The following is a 17145-nucleotide window of genomic DNA, read 5'->3' as shown; positions in this document are numbered from 1 at the left end:
AACAAAACAGTGTTGAATGATTACGACCAGAATACATTATTTTAATAAAATAAAATATATATTTGGAACTTTCTATTGCACTACAGTAAACGTGTACCTCTTAAATGAAATTTTTTCATTCATTTGAATTTCGTTAATGAAATTCATTGACCCCCGTGGCCCATTCCGTTCCTTATGGGTCCCACGCTTAAATAAATGGCTCGCGCTGGTCTAGTGGTTCAAGCACTCGCCTCTACCAAAAAGATCCAGGTTAGATTACTGGCTTGACGTAAATCCACATTTATAAAGTGGGAACGTGGTTGACGCTGCCATGAGCATGTTTTTTTTTGTATAGGGGCTTCTCTTTTCTCCTTAACATCGCATTTTGTCGCTGCTAAGTTCACCTTGCCTCACTGCCATCGGTATATACAAATCTATATGTCGACTAGACATTAAGACCCCAATTAATTAATTCGATTCTTCTAATTTCCCGTTAGTTATAAAAAACTACACAAGCTGCGTCCGAATCCTCTGGAAAAACTTCGGTTGCAGAAACGCGACGAAAAGGTAACTTGAAAACATGAACAATTCATCATATAAATTGCTTCCCATAGCTGGTTTTAGCACTCGAAAATAAAATAGGACACCGTTGTACTGCAAATAATAGGAAAAGTATTTAAGATGGAAAACTTAGCTCATGAATAAAGTTGAACTAAAGAAAGTTTTACAATCACCTCAAAACATGTATTTATTTAAATATTTGTGACCAACAACCATTCACTGTCATTTCATGACAGCGAGAAGTTTTGGTGATGTTGTAGAACACAGTATTGAATTGTTACATAGACGCGTGTATTTCCGTCTTTAATAATTTCTCTAATTATATATTTCTCAGCTTAAGTTAGAAAAGCGCATACCAGCCTTGGGAAGTACTTTAGTTCATAATTTGTTTGTGTGCTTTCAACCTGTTTTTTCCATGACGTACTTTCAGCCAAAGTCCGACGCTCGAGTTCTGACTCGCTCAGTCGGTATACTATGCACACTACGCACTGCACCTGCCACGCCTACTGAAGCTGCATGGAAGTGGTGGCAGCGCGTGCTTCCCTGGTGTTTCATAATGCTCCCCCCCCCCCCCACTCCCACAGCACCAGCTGGCGCTGGGATAATTAATTAACAGGAAACACGCGCGACCAGGCACGGGGAGGAGACGTTATTCCGCGGAGGTTACAAGCTTCCTGCAGGCTAGTACACTGTTGAAATTTCGCGTTAGTCAACGGAATGAGTATATTAATGCTTTGAGGTGTGGTTTTACAAGACATGTTATTATTTTATTTTGTGGTGAAACATATTAGCTCTCAGCACTCGACATTTGGTATGTGTAATTTCGTGAATGTGACGGGAAGTCAAGAAACGGAAATGTGTAAAAACCACAGTGCTGCCATCTGTAGCGAATGTTGCGAACCGAAGTTCACAAAGGCCAAGGGAAACTGTTGAGTAAATTTAAACAAGGTGAACAGTATTTTAATCAAATTCCTTGTTGAAAATAAGGTCCGAAGCCAGGGTTATCGGAGTCGTTTCATTATATAATTTAAAATTTTTGTTCGCAAATCGAATATAACGATAGTCCAAGAAGCTGCTTCGGCAGCAAAATATTGCGGCGGGTGCGGAAACTTAGTGTGATTGGCGTCCATAAACGTAGTTGCAAGCACAATTTGCTTATATTCATCAAGTTCGGTATTATTTTAAATAATTTTGCGTTAAATTTCGTGACCGAATTTAGTATTGTTTAATAATAGGTATTTGAAACAAGAGGAAACACATTTTGCTCGTTACACATCATTGGTGAGTAATGAAAGACTTGCTCACTTTTTATTTTATTTTCTTGTTATTACTAATATTTAACGGTTATTTCTTTTATTTTTTGTTCTGTTGCCTATATTTGAAACAAACAGATATTTATTGAGTGTTATTGTGTGTTCATAATAAAATGTCCCAGTTTAAAAGGTATTTTAAACATTTTAAGTAAGACTATACTTACAACCAATCATATATCAAATTGTAGGTTAACTAACCTTATTTTTTAAACAAATGATTAGTAAGTGCACCTTTAGTTGTACGGAACACATCCAGCCCTAAGTCCAATTATTCCCACACTTTGGTTAACACTTCCGGAGTAAAGAAAGTGATATCCTCTTCAATTATGTTTCTCAACTCTGGCATATCATTAGTAGCGGTGGAATGTAGACACGATCTTTTATAAAGCCCCAAAGGAAAAATAATCACATGCCGTTATGTCAGCTGAACGCGGAGGCCAGCAAAAAATAGTTATGTCGTCTTGACCATTACGACCAATCCAACGGTCAGGTACTTCGACGTTCAACCACTCTCGTACAAAGATATTCCAATGGGGAGGGGCTCCATCCTATTTTGAAATAAAGTTTACAGGTTTAACCTCTACTAATTGAGAATAGAGTCATTCATTCGCGCTGCAAGGGAGACAACAATAAAGTAATATTCGGACATGCGCTTCTCTGAAACTGTTTGAGTTACTCTTTAATTGTGAACACGAACCAACACTCTACAACGTTTAGAGTTGATACTATGAAATTTTATAACTGGGACTTAATAATGGGTGAGAAAAGTGGTGGCAATATTTGTGATCGTTATCACTTGCGCGTCTTTTCACAACAATATCACCACACATAGTAAATGTGTCATGAAAATATTTGTGACAAAACAACACACCAAAGAGAGGTATAGTGTTGAATTAACATGTTAATGGCGAGGAAATAGAATAATAAATATGGCGTGTGAAACTCTACCTTAAAGGGAGGGGGGAAGAGCAGTTTTCATTCTTATGGTTTCATCCGTTTCGAAGCTTTTTTTATATTAGTATTAATAAGTTCCATCGTTAAGGAATAAAGCATACATTTAGATGTTTCTGAGAATAAAAAATTTAGTTAAATAACAGAGCTTTTTTAAATCAGTCATTCTCAAAAACTGTTCTTCAATATTAAACGCCGAATAGTTCACAGAGAAAAACTATTTGCAGTAGCTAGTAATTATAAACTTCAGATACTATAATAAATTATTTGACAAAAATGTAAAAGCTAAAAGCTTTGAATGTCATTATGGCGAATTTCTGCTCCTATTTTTTCTCATTGAACATCTTATTGACAAAAGTTATTTAGGAATAGAAAGAGGGGTCAAATCAGGGGCTAGAGGTTCGTCAAAAGGAAATTATGCTGTAAACGGAGTTTGCTCGTTGGAAAATATCTTCCTCGTCCGAAACTATTAAAAACTGTGAAAAATCAGTGTTAAACCTCCGAGAATCCATCAAATATGGCCTTGGAAAAAGTTGTCATACGATTACGCAGAATATGTCCACTATAAATTTAGGAACTTTCCAATAAATACCACTTTGTCAAAATAACAAGTTTGTATTCAAGTTTTATGAAATAATTAAAAAAATCTCTTTCAATAGAACTTAACGAACGTGTTAATTTTCGCAATGCCAGATACTTACAGACTAGATGGCATACTTTCAAGGGAATTTAGTTGATTATGCCGGGAACTCTTACTACCAACCGAAAGATTCATCGCATTAGTGCGGACACAGGACTAATACTCATTTTTCTAAATCACTTGCAACAAATACTTGAATTATTACTCTTCGAAAGTAGTGATTAATATCCTCCACAATTGCCTAACACCAAACAACTTTCATGTCTCCGTATTTACTCTAAGAAAAAATATGTCACAGGGACCCAATATCTGTTCGTAGATCTCTTCTATACTGTTGATAGAGTGAATACAATTAAATGCGCTGAAAGTAACACTCTCACAAACTTTGGTTTAGAACTTTCTGTGTCCGGGGGGATATCATGTGGTCTTGTAAACCTAGTACTTAAATGTCTGTTAACATTCATCTACTTATTATTCTTATTGTTAAAGCTCAGTAGTCGAAAAGGCCTTTAAAACAACAGAGAGCACCAAAACAAATTATCTATATTTAATTTAACCTGTACTTGCATTGTTTTTGTAAGTTCTACATTAAATATAGTTTAAATTTCACTTTTTTCAGGTAAATAAAGAATCATTTTCATGGGCCTGATGACTTTAACGTATAAACTGAATAAGTTAATCTGTAATATTTGTGTCAAATATAAATGTGTTGGATGTACACCAAATAGTACTCTAATGTTCTTTAACAAGAAGATTACATACATTGGTTTTAACACAGTACTTTCAGTAAGATTTAAAGCCGTGAAATAACGTTTACTGTGTGCTGCCAGAATTCAAAGGGTGTTAACTAACCATTATCGCATGTAGTTACAGGAAGTGACTTTTTTTGTCAAAGGTTGCTTTTAAACGTTTTCATATTGGCCTGAATGTACGGCAATGCATTGTTCTTCGTCTACCACGGAGATTCAGTGGTGCCAAGATGACTGGTTTTTCAACTAAACTCACTTCCTACACAATAAAACCGCTCGAGGAGGTAAATAATATGTAGTGAAAATAGGTTATTACATTAACGCCTTATATTTCAATCTATGCAGCTGTGAAGTAGTCAAGAACCAAAATTTATACTGTTTTTAATAATATGTAGCATAATCAATCACTTGTGGTTTTTTTCATACATGGTTGTAACAAGTACTCGGTGATTCAAAACCTTTTATAGCCTTTACCAATTTTTGTGAAAATGTGTTTAAGAAATGATAAAATAATGTTAATATCTGAAAAAACTAACTAGACTTAAAATAGAATGAATAGATTTAATTAGTTGTATCAATTTTCTTTTCTGTGACTTTTTATATTTTTTCGTCCATTTGATTTGATTAAAATAATGTAGAAATGTTGACATTGATTTTTAATTAATTTATATAATTTCCAAAATCAAATCAATTTGTATATTGTTTTATATGTATTCGAGGATACCCGGGTTCGAGTCCCAGATTTTTCGTATGTGAAAAACTCTGGCGTATCTTTCCATGAGCCGGCTGTTTTTTTTTTCTTGTGGCACTCCCGTCTCCACCAACTCAGTTCAAGCTGTCAGTCCCAAACACACGTATCCCATGACCCCTCACGGGAAGGTCGTTGAGCGTGTGGTTGTCGGTGTGGTTGCAGCCACAACGACCTGGCGTGGAACCTGCGCAAGTTCGTGCACAACCAGCTGCACAGGTTCAACTTCTCGGCGGACCTGCGCGCCGTGGGGCCCTGGTCGCGCAGCCCCTGGTCGCAGACGGACCTGCCGAGGCTGCGGGCCGGCATGGTGGGCGCGCAGGTGGGTCCGCCACAGCCACTGCGCCATTGCCTTCCCATTTCACCATTCACTACCACCAAACCTTACAAAATTATATTATTTAAATTCATCATATCTTAGAAATATAACTTAAAAACCAGAACTTAGGAACCATAACCTATAAACCGAAACTTAAAAAACAACTTAGAAATACGACTTAGAAACCACAGTTTAGAAACACAACTTTGAAAAAACCACTTATAAACTACTACTTAGAAACCACAACTTGGAAACTACGACTTTGAAACCACAACTTTGAAACCACAACTTATAAACAACAAACTAGACACCACAACTTAGAAATACAACTTAAAACCACAAGTTAGAATCAACAACTTAGAAACCGTGACTTACAAACCACAACTTTGATACCATAACTTATAAAGACAGCAACATAAAATATTTCAATTTAAACCCACAAAAACTTAAAAAATCATGGTTTAGTTACATCATATATTTAACATGCCATTATTTAGAAAACACACATTTTTTTAACTGTTCCTGGTTAAAACAGTGTTACTAAGTAACACACAAAACCACTTAGAACTCAAACAAGTATGACACGTGTAACATAAAATGATCACATGCTAGGAACTTAGGCCTTGGAAGATTCCAGAAACTAGGAGAACACAACTTACAGCATACCTAAGAAAATGCCGTTTTGTGTTTGAAGTGAGTAGCCCGCAAAACAGTAAAATTACTTTGTAAAGAACCCGGCTTGGAATCAGTACTCAGTTTGGTTTGCCCCTTCTCCATGACAACACTCCAGGTGCCGGGACTCACCCTTTGCTTCACTGAAATCCCGTTGTGTATAGGTGCACGCTGTCAATGAGAAGTTGATTTACATTTTTAAAAAAACTGATTTAGAGCTTTTTAAAATGCTTGTTTCTAAGGCCTATATTTTTTAAATTTAGCTAAGCTAACAAACATATACTGAATAGTGTGTCGGCGTACTTCACTGACATGGTGTGCTAAATGCAATGATGTTCACAACGAAACCAGTGTTAATAACTGACTAATATAAATCACTGATAAAAATGTAAATCAGCATGTAGCTTCCCACCTGAGGCAGGATCTACATGGATGGAACGGGGCTGACACTCATAGGAGCCGGTTGCCCTACCAGAGGTACAGACCTGTCGTTTCGGCCAGCCTGAAGGATGGTGAGGTGAGATGAGATATGGTGTGGGTAGCGATGAAAATAATAATTGGTATGGGAAACGGGAGTACCCCGAGATAACCCTCTGGCCACAATATGGCACTTGTGAAAATTCGGGTTCTACTCCAACGGGAATAAAACTTCAATCAACTAGGTGGAAGGCGAGGATTCTAACCACTACTCACCACGCCTCAAAAAAATCACTGAATTGAACTTTATGAATAAGCAAATGCAAAAGAAGCAGTGACCGCCTCGTCAGGGGTGTATCTGTGTTAGTGAGGCGGGATGATAAGCGCGACGCTCGCAGGTATTTCTAGCGTGGTATCGCCTCCAAGCGTTAGAATTCTCGTCGTTCATAGGACAACTATGAAGTTTGAGAGGTGACTGTAACATTATATGTCGGAGAAATGAAGATAAAGGTGTGATGGAATTCCCTTAAGCGCTTTCATGTATCTGTACCGGTCTTCTTATGCCTAAATATTACTCTAAACACATTCTTATAGTCGTGTTAACTCTTCAAAAAAATACAGTTTAAAAACTTAGTCCGGTAAATGAACTATTGATCGGTCCTCAGCGAACTCTTGTTTTTGGTAAACAGACACCCCACTCGGATATCTTGAGTAGTATTCAAATCGCGTGGGGTTTTTCCTGAAGCTCTGCACACCGCATGTGCTTCCCCAGGAAGGCGGGGGCCATAACGGATTCGCTGTCGAAGCTCACTGGTGTGTGGCCGTTCCCCCCCGGCAGTTTGAAATTCGGCGGGGGATGCGGGACCGTGCGTTCCCTCGGAGGGGTGCTGGCCGGCGCATTGATCGCCGATACACAGTACCCGCACGGCCACCCTCTCCCCCCTGCACACCACCCTCCCCTTCGGGACCCGCCCCTCGACGTCACAGTACACCAGGGGCGGGAGGTGGTGAGGGGGCCAGGTATGTGACCTGCCTTACACCGGGCCGCAAGTACCTCCCCCCCTCTTGTACAAGCACGGCGCCAATGCAAGCAGCTCCACGCACCAGCACCAGCGCGATCGAACACGACTGCCTGCGGTGATCAATGGCTCATCATGATAATGACTTATTACCGAAGTATGACTCCCGATTGATTAATGACACCTGAACTGACTGAACCATCGCGACAGATGAATTAACAGTAATAAGATGACCACATGCGACTTTGGCATATGATCACGCTCTCTAGTTTGCTATTAAATTACGTGGTGTGAGAAGTGGGTTTGACTACTCGGAACCCAGTCCTGACCATGGGAAGTGATATTTATGGACTGAGGTCGAGAACTGGGGAATCCTGGTCTCGATTTGCTAACGTTATGGCTTCTGATCAGAATTTAAGGGCGAATGAATTAGTTGCTGATCTGGAGCCTAACGTCTCGTCAAAATCATGGCTCTTGAAGACGATGACCGATTATGAGGTTAAAATTGATCATTGCTGGAATCAATTTATCAATTAATGGCGGAAATATTGTGACAGTATTCCAAGCAAACCCATCGTATTTCGACCACGAATGCAATGGTAGGACAAAGAATTTTACTCCAGAGGACTCGTGTTCAAATCCTAACCCGGCCGCTTTGACTTCAAGTTTCCACGTTTACACCTAGATCACTCGAAACAGATGCTGTGTTGGTTCCCTACTTTTGAGGCAATATTCCTGGAAGGTGTCGTTCGACCTCGTCTTTGATCACCTCACTGTCGACGAGATTTTTGGACCAAAATTAAATCCGTCACGTTTTCCACGAACAATAAATCCGAGATATAACTGTCCGAGAATCTAAACGATGTCGGAAAATTTCCGGAAGTAATTCGGGGAAAACTGTTTAGAAATAAAACCAGGTTTGCTATATCAGGAAATTAAAACAGATGGCTAGTCCTTGCTAAACGTGATATTTTGCTGTCCACATTTACATCACTTTACTACTTTTTCGTCATTAGTCTTTCATGTAAATTATTTGCACGCTATAATAATAATACGCAATGGTAAGAAATCAAAATAACCGAAGTATTTTCATAAATGAAACTTAGTATGGAAATGTTAATTTTAGACCTCAGAATTTTCCCAAGCGTTTGTCCGTATTGCAGAGTTGAGTTGAAGATTATAATTCCTGGATTATAATACCACTTTGCTTGAGGCAGTTTCGAGTTCTTACAGTTTTAGACAGGGAAATTGTGTTTTACTTCAACACTTAATTAAATATCTTAGAAGGAATGGTAAACCATGTTTTCGAGGCTCCTGCCATAGCACCAAATTTGTACAGAGAAAAGGACCCATCACATAGTGTAGTCGTCAAAAAATTATAGAGTTTAATTAGAAAGTAGTTAGGGTGATTTTAACAAAAAAAACTATCATCTAAATAAACGTCTAATCTACAACTTCATGCAAGTATTGATATGTTTGGTTGGTAATTGAACACTACATATTTAAAATCATGTATCAAATCAATGTTTTTCCACATAAAAATAAAATAAAAAAGTTGTCCAAAAGATCCATGTTTATGATTTAGGAATTGGACTGGGTTGTTTTCCTATTTGAAAGCAGCAATAAGTATATACAGGCCACAAAAAAAATTGTCTCATTTAAACTTTTACACGAACAAATGTTTCGCATAATCTGGAATGAAATAAAATGCTAACATTTTTGAACTTCATTTAAATAAAAAAAAAACTTTCTGCGTGTAGAACAATAATGATGGAATTTCCAAATAACACAAAATGAATTTCATCGTTTTAAGAATGGTATTATGAAAATTGCACAGTCACTTCCATAAAATACAGTTCTTAATAACTATTCCCAAGATAAAAAAAAAACCTACACTTAGCCAAATGTTCTGGCTGTCCCATAAAAGCGACGCTGACTGGCAGCTTAGCAACTAACGGCTTAACTCAGTGTCCATGTAGTATTGCGTGCTGGGCCACGCTCAGATCGAGGCTCGGCTAGTATGTGCTGTGTGCACCGTCGCCAGAAGGGGGAGAGGTCGGACTCCTGAGTCCTCTGCCTGCCACGTCTCAAGTGTTTGGACTCTCAGCGAAGACTGGTCAACTGGACGTGGTTTAAGAGGCCACTCCAGTGTTTCAGGGGCACTACGCAACCCGCGTTAACGTCATAAGATTCAATGCTATTTTCATTTTGCTTATAACTAATTAAATAATATAGATTTCGAAATGATGTTTGCTTGATATGTAAGAAAATGCTGCTCCTACCAAAGCCCCTTTCTTCAAAAACGTGCATAAATTATGGTTATATACTAATCATTACTAATATGCATAAGTGTATTGACTAGGTTTGAACCATAATTTATGCACATTTTTGAAGAAAGGGGCTTTGATAAGAGCATCGTTGTCTTACATGTCAAGCAAGTATCATTTCGAAATCTATATTAGTTAATTAGTTATAAGCAAAATGAAAATAGCATTGAATCTTATAAAGTTAATGCGGGTTGCGTAGTGCCCCTGAAACACTGGACTGGCCTCTTAAGGGGTGGACAGGCATGTTCGTGTGACAAGCCGCTGTTCATGCAGCTGCAGCGTGGATGCATGCACCGCGACCTGACTGTGGTTCGTGTCGGCAGTTCTGGTCGGCGTACGTCCCGTGCGAGTCCCAGTACAAGGACGCGGTGCAGCTGACCTTGGAGCAGATCAACGTCATCCGGAGGCTGACGGACTCGTACGGCGCCCAGCTCAGCTTCGCCACGTCGTCCGAAGGTAAGGCTAGATCTCCACCTTCCCCAACCTCTCCCCCTTCCCCAACACCTCCCCCAACCCAAATTGGTTCCAACTGTCGCGTGTGCGGCTCGCCTCTGAAGCTGGAGTCACAACTGTGCGACAAGAGCGATGTGACTGCAAAATATAGTATTAGGCCTATTGTGAACATGCTTTGTCATCCGAGCGACACACAAAATTTAAACATTATTTAAATTTTTTTTTTTTTTTTTGTTGGGTATCATCTTAACTCTCGGTATACGGCATTTGGTTGGAGTAATTTCGTGAATGGAACGTAAAAGTACAGCAGACAGTGCTGCTTTCTATGGAGGCTGGTGCGAAACTAAGTTCACAAAGCCAAAGGGGAACTTTATAGTGTTAACTGTTTAATGGATTTCAACAATGTGAGCATACTTTTAATATAATTCGTGGCCGAAAATCAGGTCCAAAGCTGGGGTTTAGTATTGTGTCAAGACATTTCGCTTTTATCGGAGTCGTTTAATTATATAGTACGATATTTCGTTCTGCAAATGGAAAGATACAATAGTCGACGTAGCTGCTCCAACAGCGAATTATAGCGGAGTTTGCGAATATTAAGTGTGATTAGCATCCAGAAATTTAGTTGAGAACCCACTATGCGTATATTTATCAAGCCCGGCAATATTTTAAACAATTCTACGTTAAATTTCGTGTCCTAGTTTCTTGTTATAAGTGTATTTGCCACATAAGAACACATGAATTAACTTGTTTTAGAGGTTAGATCAATCATCACTGGCGAGTACAAAAAAAACTACTCACATGTTCACCGCAAAATACGACAACCATCAGTGCATTTTTGAGGAATTTTGACACCAAGATGGCCGCCGTGACGTCACCATCCATGATGGCGGGCCGTCATTTCGGCATCTCACCCATGACCCTGTACTCGGACCTACATTCATATACTACTCTCAAAATAAATATTATCTATGGTTATTTAATAATTTATATTAAACGATATAATAAATAGTAGACAATTGTTTATTCACTTAATCTTTTTTAAAATTTAAAAACGTTCGCGAATATTTTTAATATTCACTTTGATATTCGCTTCGTATCAAAAAACTAATATTTTTGCACATGCCTAATTACCTGCAGTTTCCATACTTGAAAGATCCCTGAAAACATACGTTACAACATTTCTGGCTGCAAAAAATATATATATATACCTTCATTTAAAACTAAACCGTGAATCTTACCTGACATTGGCATGGGTGACAGCTTTTAAATGCTGTTATTGATCGGAAAACATTGTTAATATTGAGCGGGTTTGTTAACGGCAAGTAAACACTTGAAGTTCTACGTGCAGGCTCGTGGGTCAGCCAGGGCCTACCTGGGCGCACACTCGGTGTGCAGACCATTATAAGAACACACAAGAACTTATAATTGCTCACGGTATCCACGTGTTGGGTATTTATGGAGAGCACTTACTAATACGTAGAGTTTAAAATGGCGGTTTTATTTACAGATACATTTTCAAAATTTCATTTTTTTTTTAAAAAAAGGTAACTTTCTTACAGCCTGTAAGTAAGTCGAAGCGATGACGTGATCGAAGTGTAAGAGAAGTGTAACCGCTCAGAGTGCAACAAAAATTGCAACTAACATGAGTTGAACGCTCGATGTCATGTTGACATTAACGCACATTTGCATATTTTAGCACTTGAAAATTTGCAAACTTGCTTATTTCCGCACTTGTATACTTGCATACTTGTGCACTCGCATTCTTGCACACTCTAAATAGCCCTGAAATATATCAAATTTCTAAATGCTTACAAATCCAACTTTTTTCCCCTGACAAAATGTTTTTTTATTTAGTAAATACATTTATATGTATTTAAAATTGGCAGACAGATACAAGAAGAAATGCAACTTTTTCATACGTATATTACCAAAGAGTTGCTGCTAGACGTTTTTGATTTCACAGAACCAAGGAAGACGAAGCGTTGGCAGTGGAGAATATGTAATTTTTACAATGCATGGCATACGATGAGCTATTTAATTTTAAGTTTTAACAGTGTACTTGGAAATATTACGTTCTCTATTTACGAGTCTCTTTGAATATATGAAAATAAGTTTTGAGTTGTAAAAATGAAAGATTGTAAAAAAAAATACAAATATTTTAGCTGTAATTTAATTCAATGTTTTAAAGCTATCGCAATTTCATACTTTTTTTTACAACAGGATTAAATTGTTAGCGAATTTGTTTTAATGCCTTTCATCTTCACATGCATGATAAACACCACCGTTTTAAAAAAAATCTACAAAATATTTGGTTAATTACTATGGAAATTAAGTGAAATCATTGTTTTATACAATAAATCATATGTGCAATCCTTCGTTTAAAATTCGTTCGGCTAAAGTAAATATTTATTTTGGCTAAGTTCTTCAATGATAGAGAGTGAAAATACATCGCACACTTATTAATTATTTAAGTGGTCAAAGCTTAAATCCCTACTAATGCCATGAACAATGAACTTTTATGAACGTCGAGTCTGTGATTAAGTATTTCTAGTCTACTAGAGTTTCATAAGTTACATTACCATAAGAAGTTTTTGTTTAGCTGTGAAAAATAGATTCATACATCTACCAACAGTTAACAATGTGCAGTTTTTTTAACAATCAAATTATTTAATTTAAATAGATTTCATTAATGACAACTTAAGAAATATAATTTCACTATGCATAAAATTTTAACTTCATTTTGGTAAAATATGTTAAAATTCAGTTTATAAGTATTAAAAATACATATTATTTACAGTAAACACTATTAGACCAGAAAATAAATAAATAAAAAATGTTTGCTTTGTGGTTAAAAGGTGGAGGTTAAATTAATTTTAGCCTTGAAACTCTTCACGAAATTATAAAATAGTTTTTAAACATTATTCTTCCGACCGAATGTCTTGATTTTAAAATGTGAAAAAAAAATTGTCTTTTTTATTTTATTTTATTTGGGAAATTATGCCTGTACCATACTTACTTATCAAACGAAAACATTTTTTCCAGCAGTACAATTCGTAACTATATAACTTTATAAAACAATTTTAGTTGGACAATAGTAGAGTATCGGTGATATTTTTCCCGGTCATAGCTTTTTAGTAGGTGTCTAAGTGGTTTGAAGACCGTAGAGTTAAACCATCAAAATAAACGGTAATTAAAATTGTACTATTTTAATGCACTGTTTGCCACAAAAAAAAAAGATTTGTTATAATACGATGGTATTTACAAAAATTAATTTAACACGAAAACAATCTTTATTTTGTTTCTTATAAATCGGTAACTTTTCTGGTATAACTAGTCAATTGTTAATTTTATTAATTAAATTTTTTTTAGTATATTTATGAACGTAACATTTAATTTACATTTGTTCCTCAAAACATTATGGGGTTCAATTTTCAATTTTACAGTCGTTTACCTTGGCAGTTGAAATCTTTACGGGTGTTAAAATGCTTTTGTGTGTTCGTAACTGATGTGGGCAGGGTAACAGCTGCTCATTTACATAGAACGGAACGGGACGGAATGAAGCGGAATGAATATTAAAACACGTCACTTGAGTTTCCAGGTCTGCTCCGGCTGCGACCTACAGAGGTGAAGTTCCCAACCCGTTGTTAGGCTGCTGAATGAATGCTTCTCTGGCACATATCCCTGTGTAACGCTATTACTTGTTGGACTCTGTGCTTAGTTGTAAAATTCATCGTAGAGCAATGCAGTCAAGTCTTCATGTGTTATTTATATTTTGTTGAAATATTTAAATTCAAAATTTTGTGTTTTTAATTCGAAGCAATTTATAAACGTTATTTTACATAAAAAACAGTTTTAAATTGTATATAAAGTTAGTTTAGTGCTAGTTTTATAAAAAAAACAAGAATCCATATTTCTAACAATGAGAATTTTGAGTCAGAGGCGACTGTTTCTTTTTAAATACAAATGTTTGTTCAGTGGTTTCAGGCAAATATATATTGTTTTGTGTGTTGCATTTTAGAAAACAAAAATCACACTCTCAATTGAAACTGCTGTGTTCGTTCACGCTTTGGCAATGAGTTTGATCTCTCCTATTATTACGGCACACATGATGGTTTATTTCCGTGAATTAAGGTTAAGCCTATTCAATGACTGTGATTACCTAACGTCCTGTATGTCTCTCATTAGGTGTAGTCCATGAGCAGATTTGGTTACCAAGTAGTTCTGAGCCAACAATGATCTTGGAGGGAGCGTTAATAACTAAACGATTTAAGGCCCTTCTTTTCGGATATTCTCTTATTCTGAATGCCCCAAAAGTTCTGTCTCACAGGGGATAAGTATGCATGGTTGGATCAAAAAGATGTAGAGCTCATGATACAAATAATTTGAAAGTTCATAAGTACCACATTAATGCCCAATGGATATATATTCAACGTTATTAAAAAGTCTTGAAAATTAACATCAAATATATATGTCATATTTGTCAAATTTACAATTTAAACGATCTTTTTTAAACCGTTTACGTGCAACAAATGAAGCCCAGAAAATGTTTCTCGTAGGAAATTTAATTTGTGAACCCAACTCCCACAGTTGGTTATGAACGTTTACTATTGAGTACATAAAAAATAACATTCACTGTTTATCCTGAATAACTCAATCGTAAACATTCCTTCCTCATGGGGACAATAATAAACCTTGTTAGTACGATAAAGGTTCTTGAATGATACGAGACTATCGTTTACTATGGTATAGATTGTTTAAGTTGTTTTATACGGATCATCCGGTTGCTAATAGTACATTTAGGTTACTGCTGCCTTGTAAACCGACTTCATGTATTAATGTTTTCCTTTTTTTGCTTCATTTTCTTCCGCTGAAAAACTTGCATTCAAAAAAAATTGGCTTACACCTTAACTTTCATATTGTTCTGACGATTTTGCTCCCATTATTCCAGAGAAATATTTATCACAGCTACAAGATTATAAATGGTTTTTTTGACGTGACAACGTCTAATAAATCGATGAACGCTGGCTGCACACAGGAAAAAGTGTCCCGTAACGCACATTGTCCCACTACGATGTGTCCCGTTACGCTCATTGTACGCTTGCGCCGCATCTATCTCTCTTCCACTCGATTGGCCTATGCGTCCGAGGAGAAGAAAGACAGCGGCAGCACACAACTTACATCTACACGTGAACTGTTTCTTCGACTGTTTATAAAGTGAAGTGAAAAGTTAATGTGGTTTTCATTGCTTATTACTACAACAATTTCGGCAATAAAGGTTAATTATTCTTGCATTTTAAAAATCTGATTACTAGTTAAATTTCAAGTATTTATTCTTTTGTTATTAAAAACAGTAGCATCTGTTGGCGAATGCAGTAAAAATAGGTTATGTTAGATATTTTATTACAATTTATTTATATGAAAACTTGTTTATAATTATATTTAAACGAAAAGTTAATGTAGTTTTCATTGCTTATTACAACAACAATTTCGGCAATAAAGGTTAATTATTCTTGTATTTTAAAAATCTGATTACTAGTATAATTTCAAGTATTTATTCTTTTATTATTAAAAAAGTAGCATGTGTCGGCGAGTGCAGTTATAATAGGTTATGTTACAATTGACTAAAAATTATGGTGATTCATATAATTGATGATAGATATTTTATTACAGTTTGTTTATATGAAAACTTGTTCATAATTATATTTAAACTTTATAGCTAAACGCCAGTATTTAAAATTAATTACAAGTCGTCTACACGTGAACTGTTTCGTCGATTGTTTATAAAGTGATGTGAAAAGTTAATGTGGTGTTCATTACTTATAGCAATAACAATTTCGGTAATAAAGGTTAATTCTTCTTGCATTTTTAAAATCTGATTACTAGTATAATTTCAAGTATTTATTCTTTTATTATTAAAATAAAAATGATTCAATTTTATTCATAAAGTATGCAATCATTTCATCAATGTTTTGTTATGACGTCACGTTAAACTATCGTCCGTAAACCGACTTTACAGACAACCAATTATTTTTAAGAATTGCTTAATTTAACATAATCATGATGCTCAGTGTTCAACACAAATAATTTATCTAATTATTATAATTTTATATCTCAAATGCGTATAGGAGGAGCAATTTAACATATAACACGTAGGCCTGAATAAGTTTTCAACTTAGTATTTCGTCGTGTACTTGCAGCCGAAGTTTTGTTGGCAGAATTTGACTCAACCTGTATAAAACTTCGATACTGCCATTCCCCACCCTTCATCATCCAACTACACACAAAAACACACGCACGTTCACTGGAGTGCTAAGTGAAGAATTAAGCAAAAAAACTGTTAACTTTTAGTACATCATTCTTTACATAAATAAAAATTATGTTTTCGCAAAATTATACAAACAGAAGTATTTCAGAGATTTAAAAAAAAAGTAATATTAATTTTTTTAATGAATGAAAAACTAAAAATTATCAGTTCTTAGACTAATGCCACGTACGAACGATAGATCCATATTTGTATCCAACATGATTTGATGCCTTCAGTTCATGCTAATTTTCCTTAAAATTTGTAAAAACTATTAAACTTGAAGCTTGTTTATTAAAAAAAAAAGCATTTTATAAAAAATTTAACTTGGTTAATTTATGAATTTATTTAAAATGTACAATGACACGAAAATATAGAAGCTATATAATTAAGGATACTATCCCCTTAAACCCACACCCGCCGTGGATCATGCGTGCGATGATGGTGCAGTATTAACTCTCCCCCCCCTTCCCCAAAATGTTGTCGCTGTTATCAGCGCTCGCTTGGAACCTCTCGCGCGCTGGTTGCTGTGGTTCGGTGATAAAAGCCCTGTCACACTGTCAAACTTTTTACATCCGAAACCTTCCAATGTTTCGTAAAATAAAATTGGAGTGGTATGACGTCACCGGACACGTCATTAGCGCAGCCATGTTTGTTTGACAAGTGGGATGACTTGAGCCTTCCATCAATTTTTTT

General features: G+C 36.2%; 1 protein-coding gene across 1 annotated transcript in view; it reads left to right on the top strand.

Moving 5' to 3' along the window:
* LOC134528038 (dipeptidase 1-like) overlaps positions 1–17145 on the top strand; it is a 318410-nt gene that overhangs the window by 51270 nt on the left and 249995 nt on the right. The window contains exons 2-3 of the mRNA XM_063361232.1: positions 5107–5263; positions 10019–10151. Of these exons, the coding sequence (XP_063217302.1) occupies positions 5107–5263; positions 10019–10151 (290 nt within the window). The remainder of the gene's footprint in view (positions 1–5106; positions 5264–10018; positions 10152–17145) is intronic.

Source organism: Bacillus rossius, chromosome 1 (assembly GCF_032445375.1).
Source record: "Bacillus rossius redtenbacheri isolate Brsri chromosome 1, Brsri_v3, whole genome shotgun sequence".
Taxonomy (NCBI): domain Eukaryota; kingdom Metazoa; phylum Arthropoda; class Insecta; order Phasmatodea; family Bacillidae; genus Bacillus; species Bacillus rossius.
The sequence above is the reverse complement of the archived record's forward strand: the minus strand, read 5'-3'. Positions and strand labels throughout refer to the sequence as shown.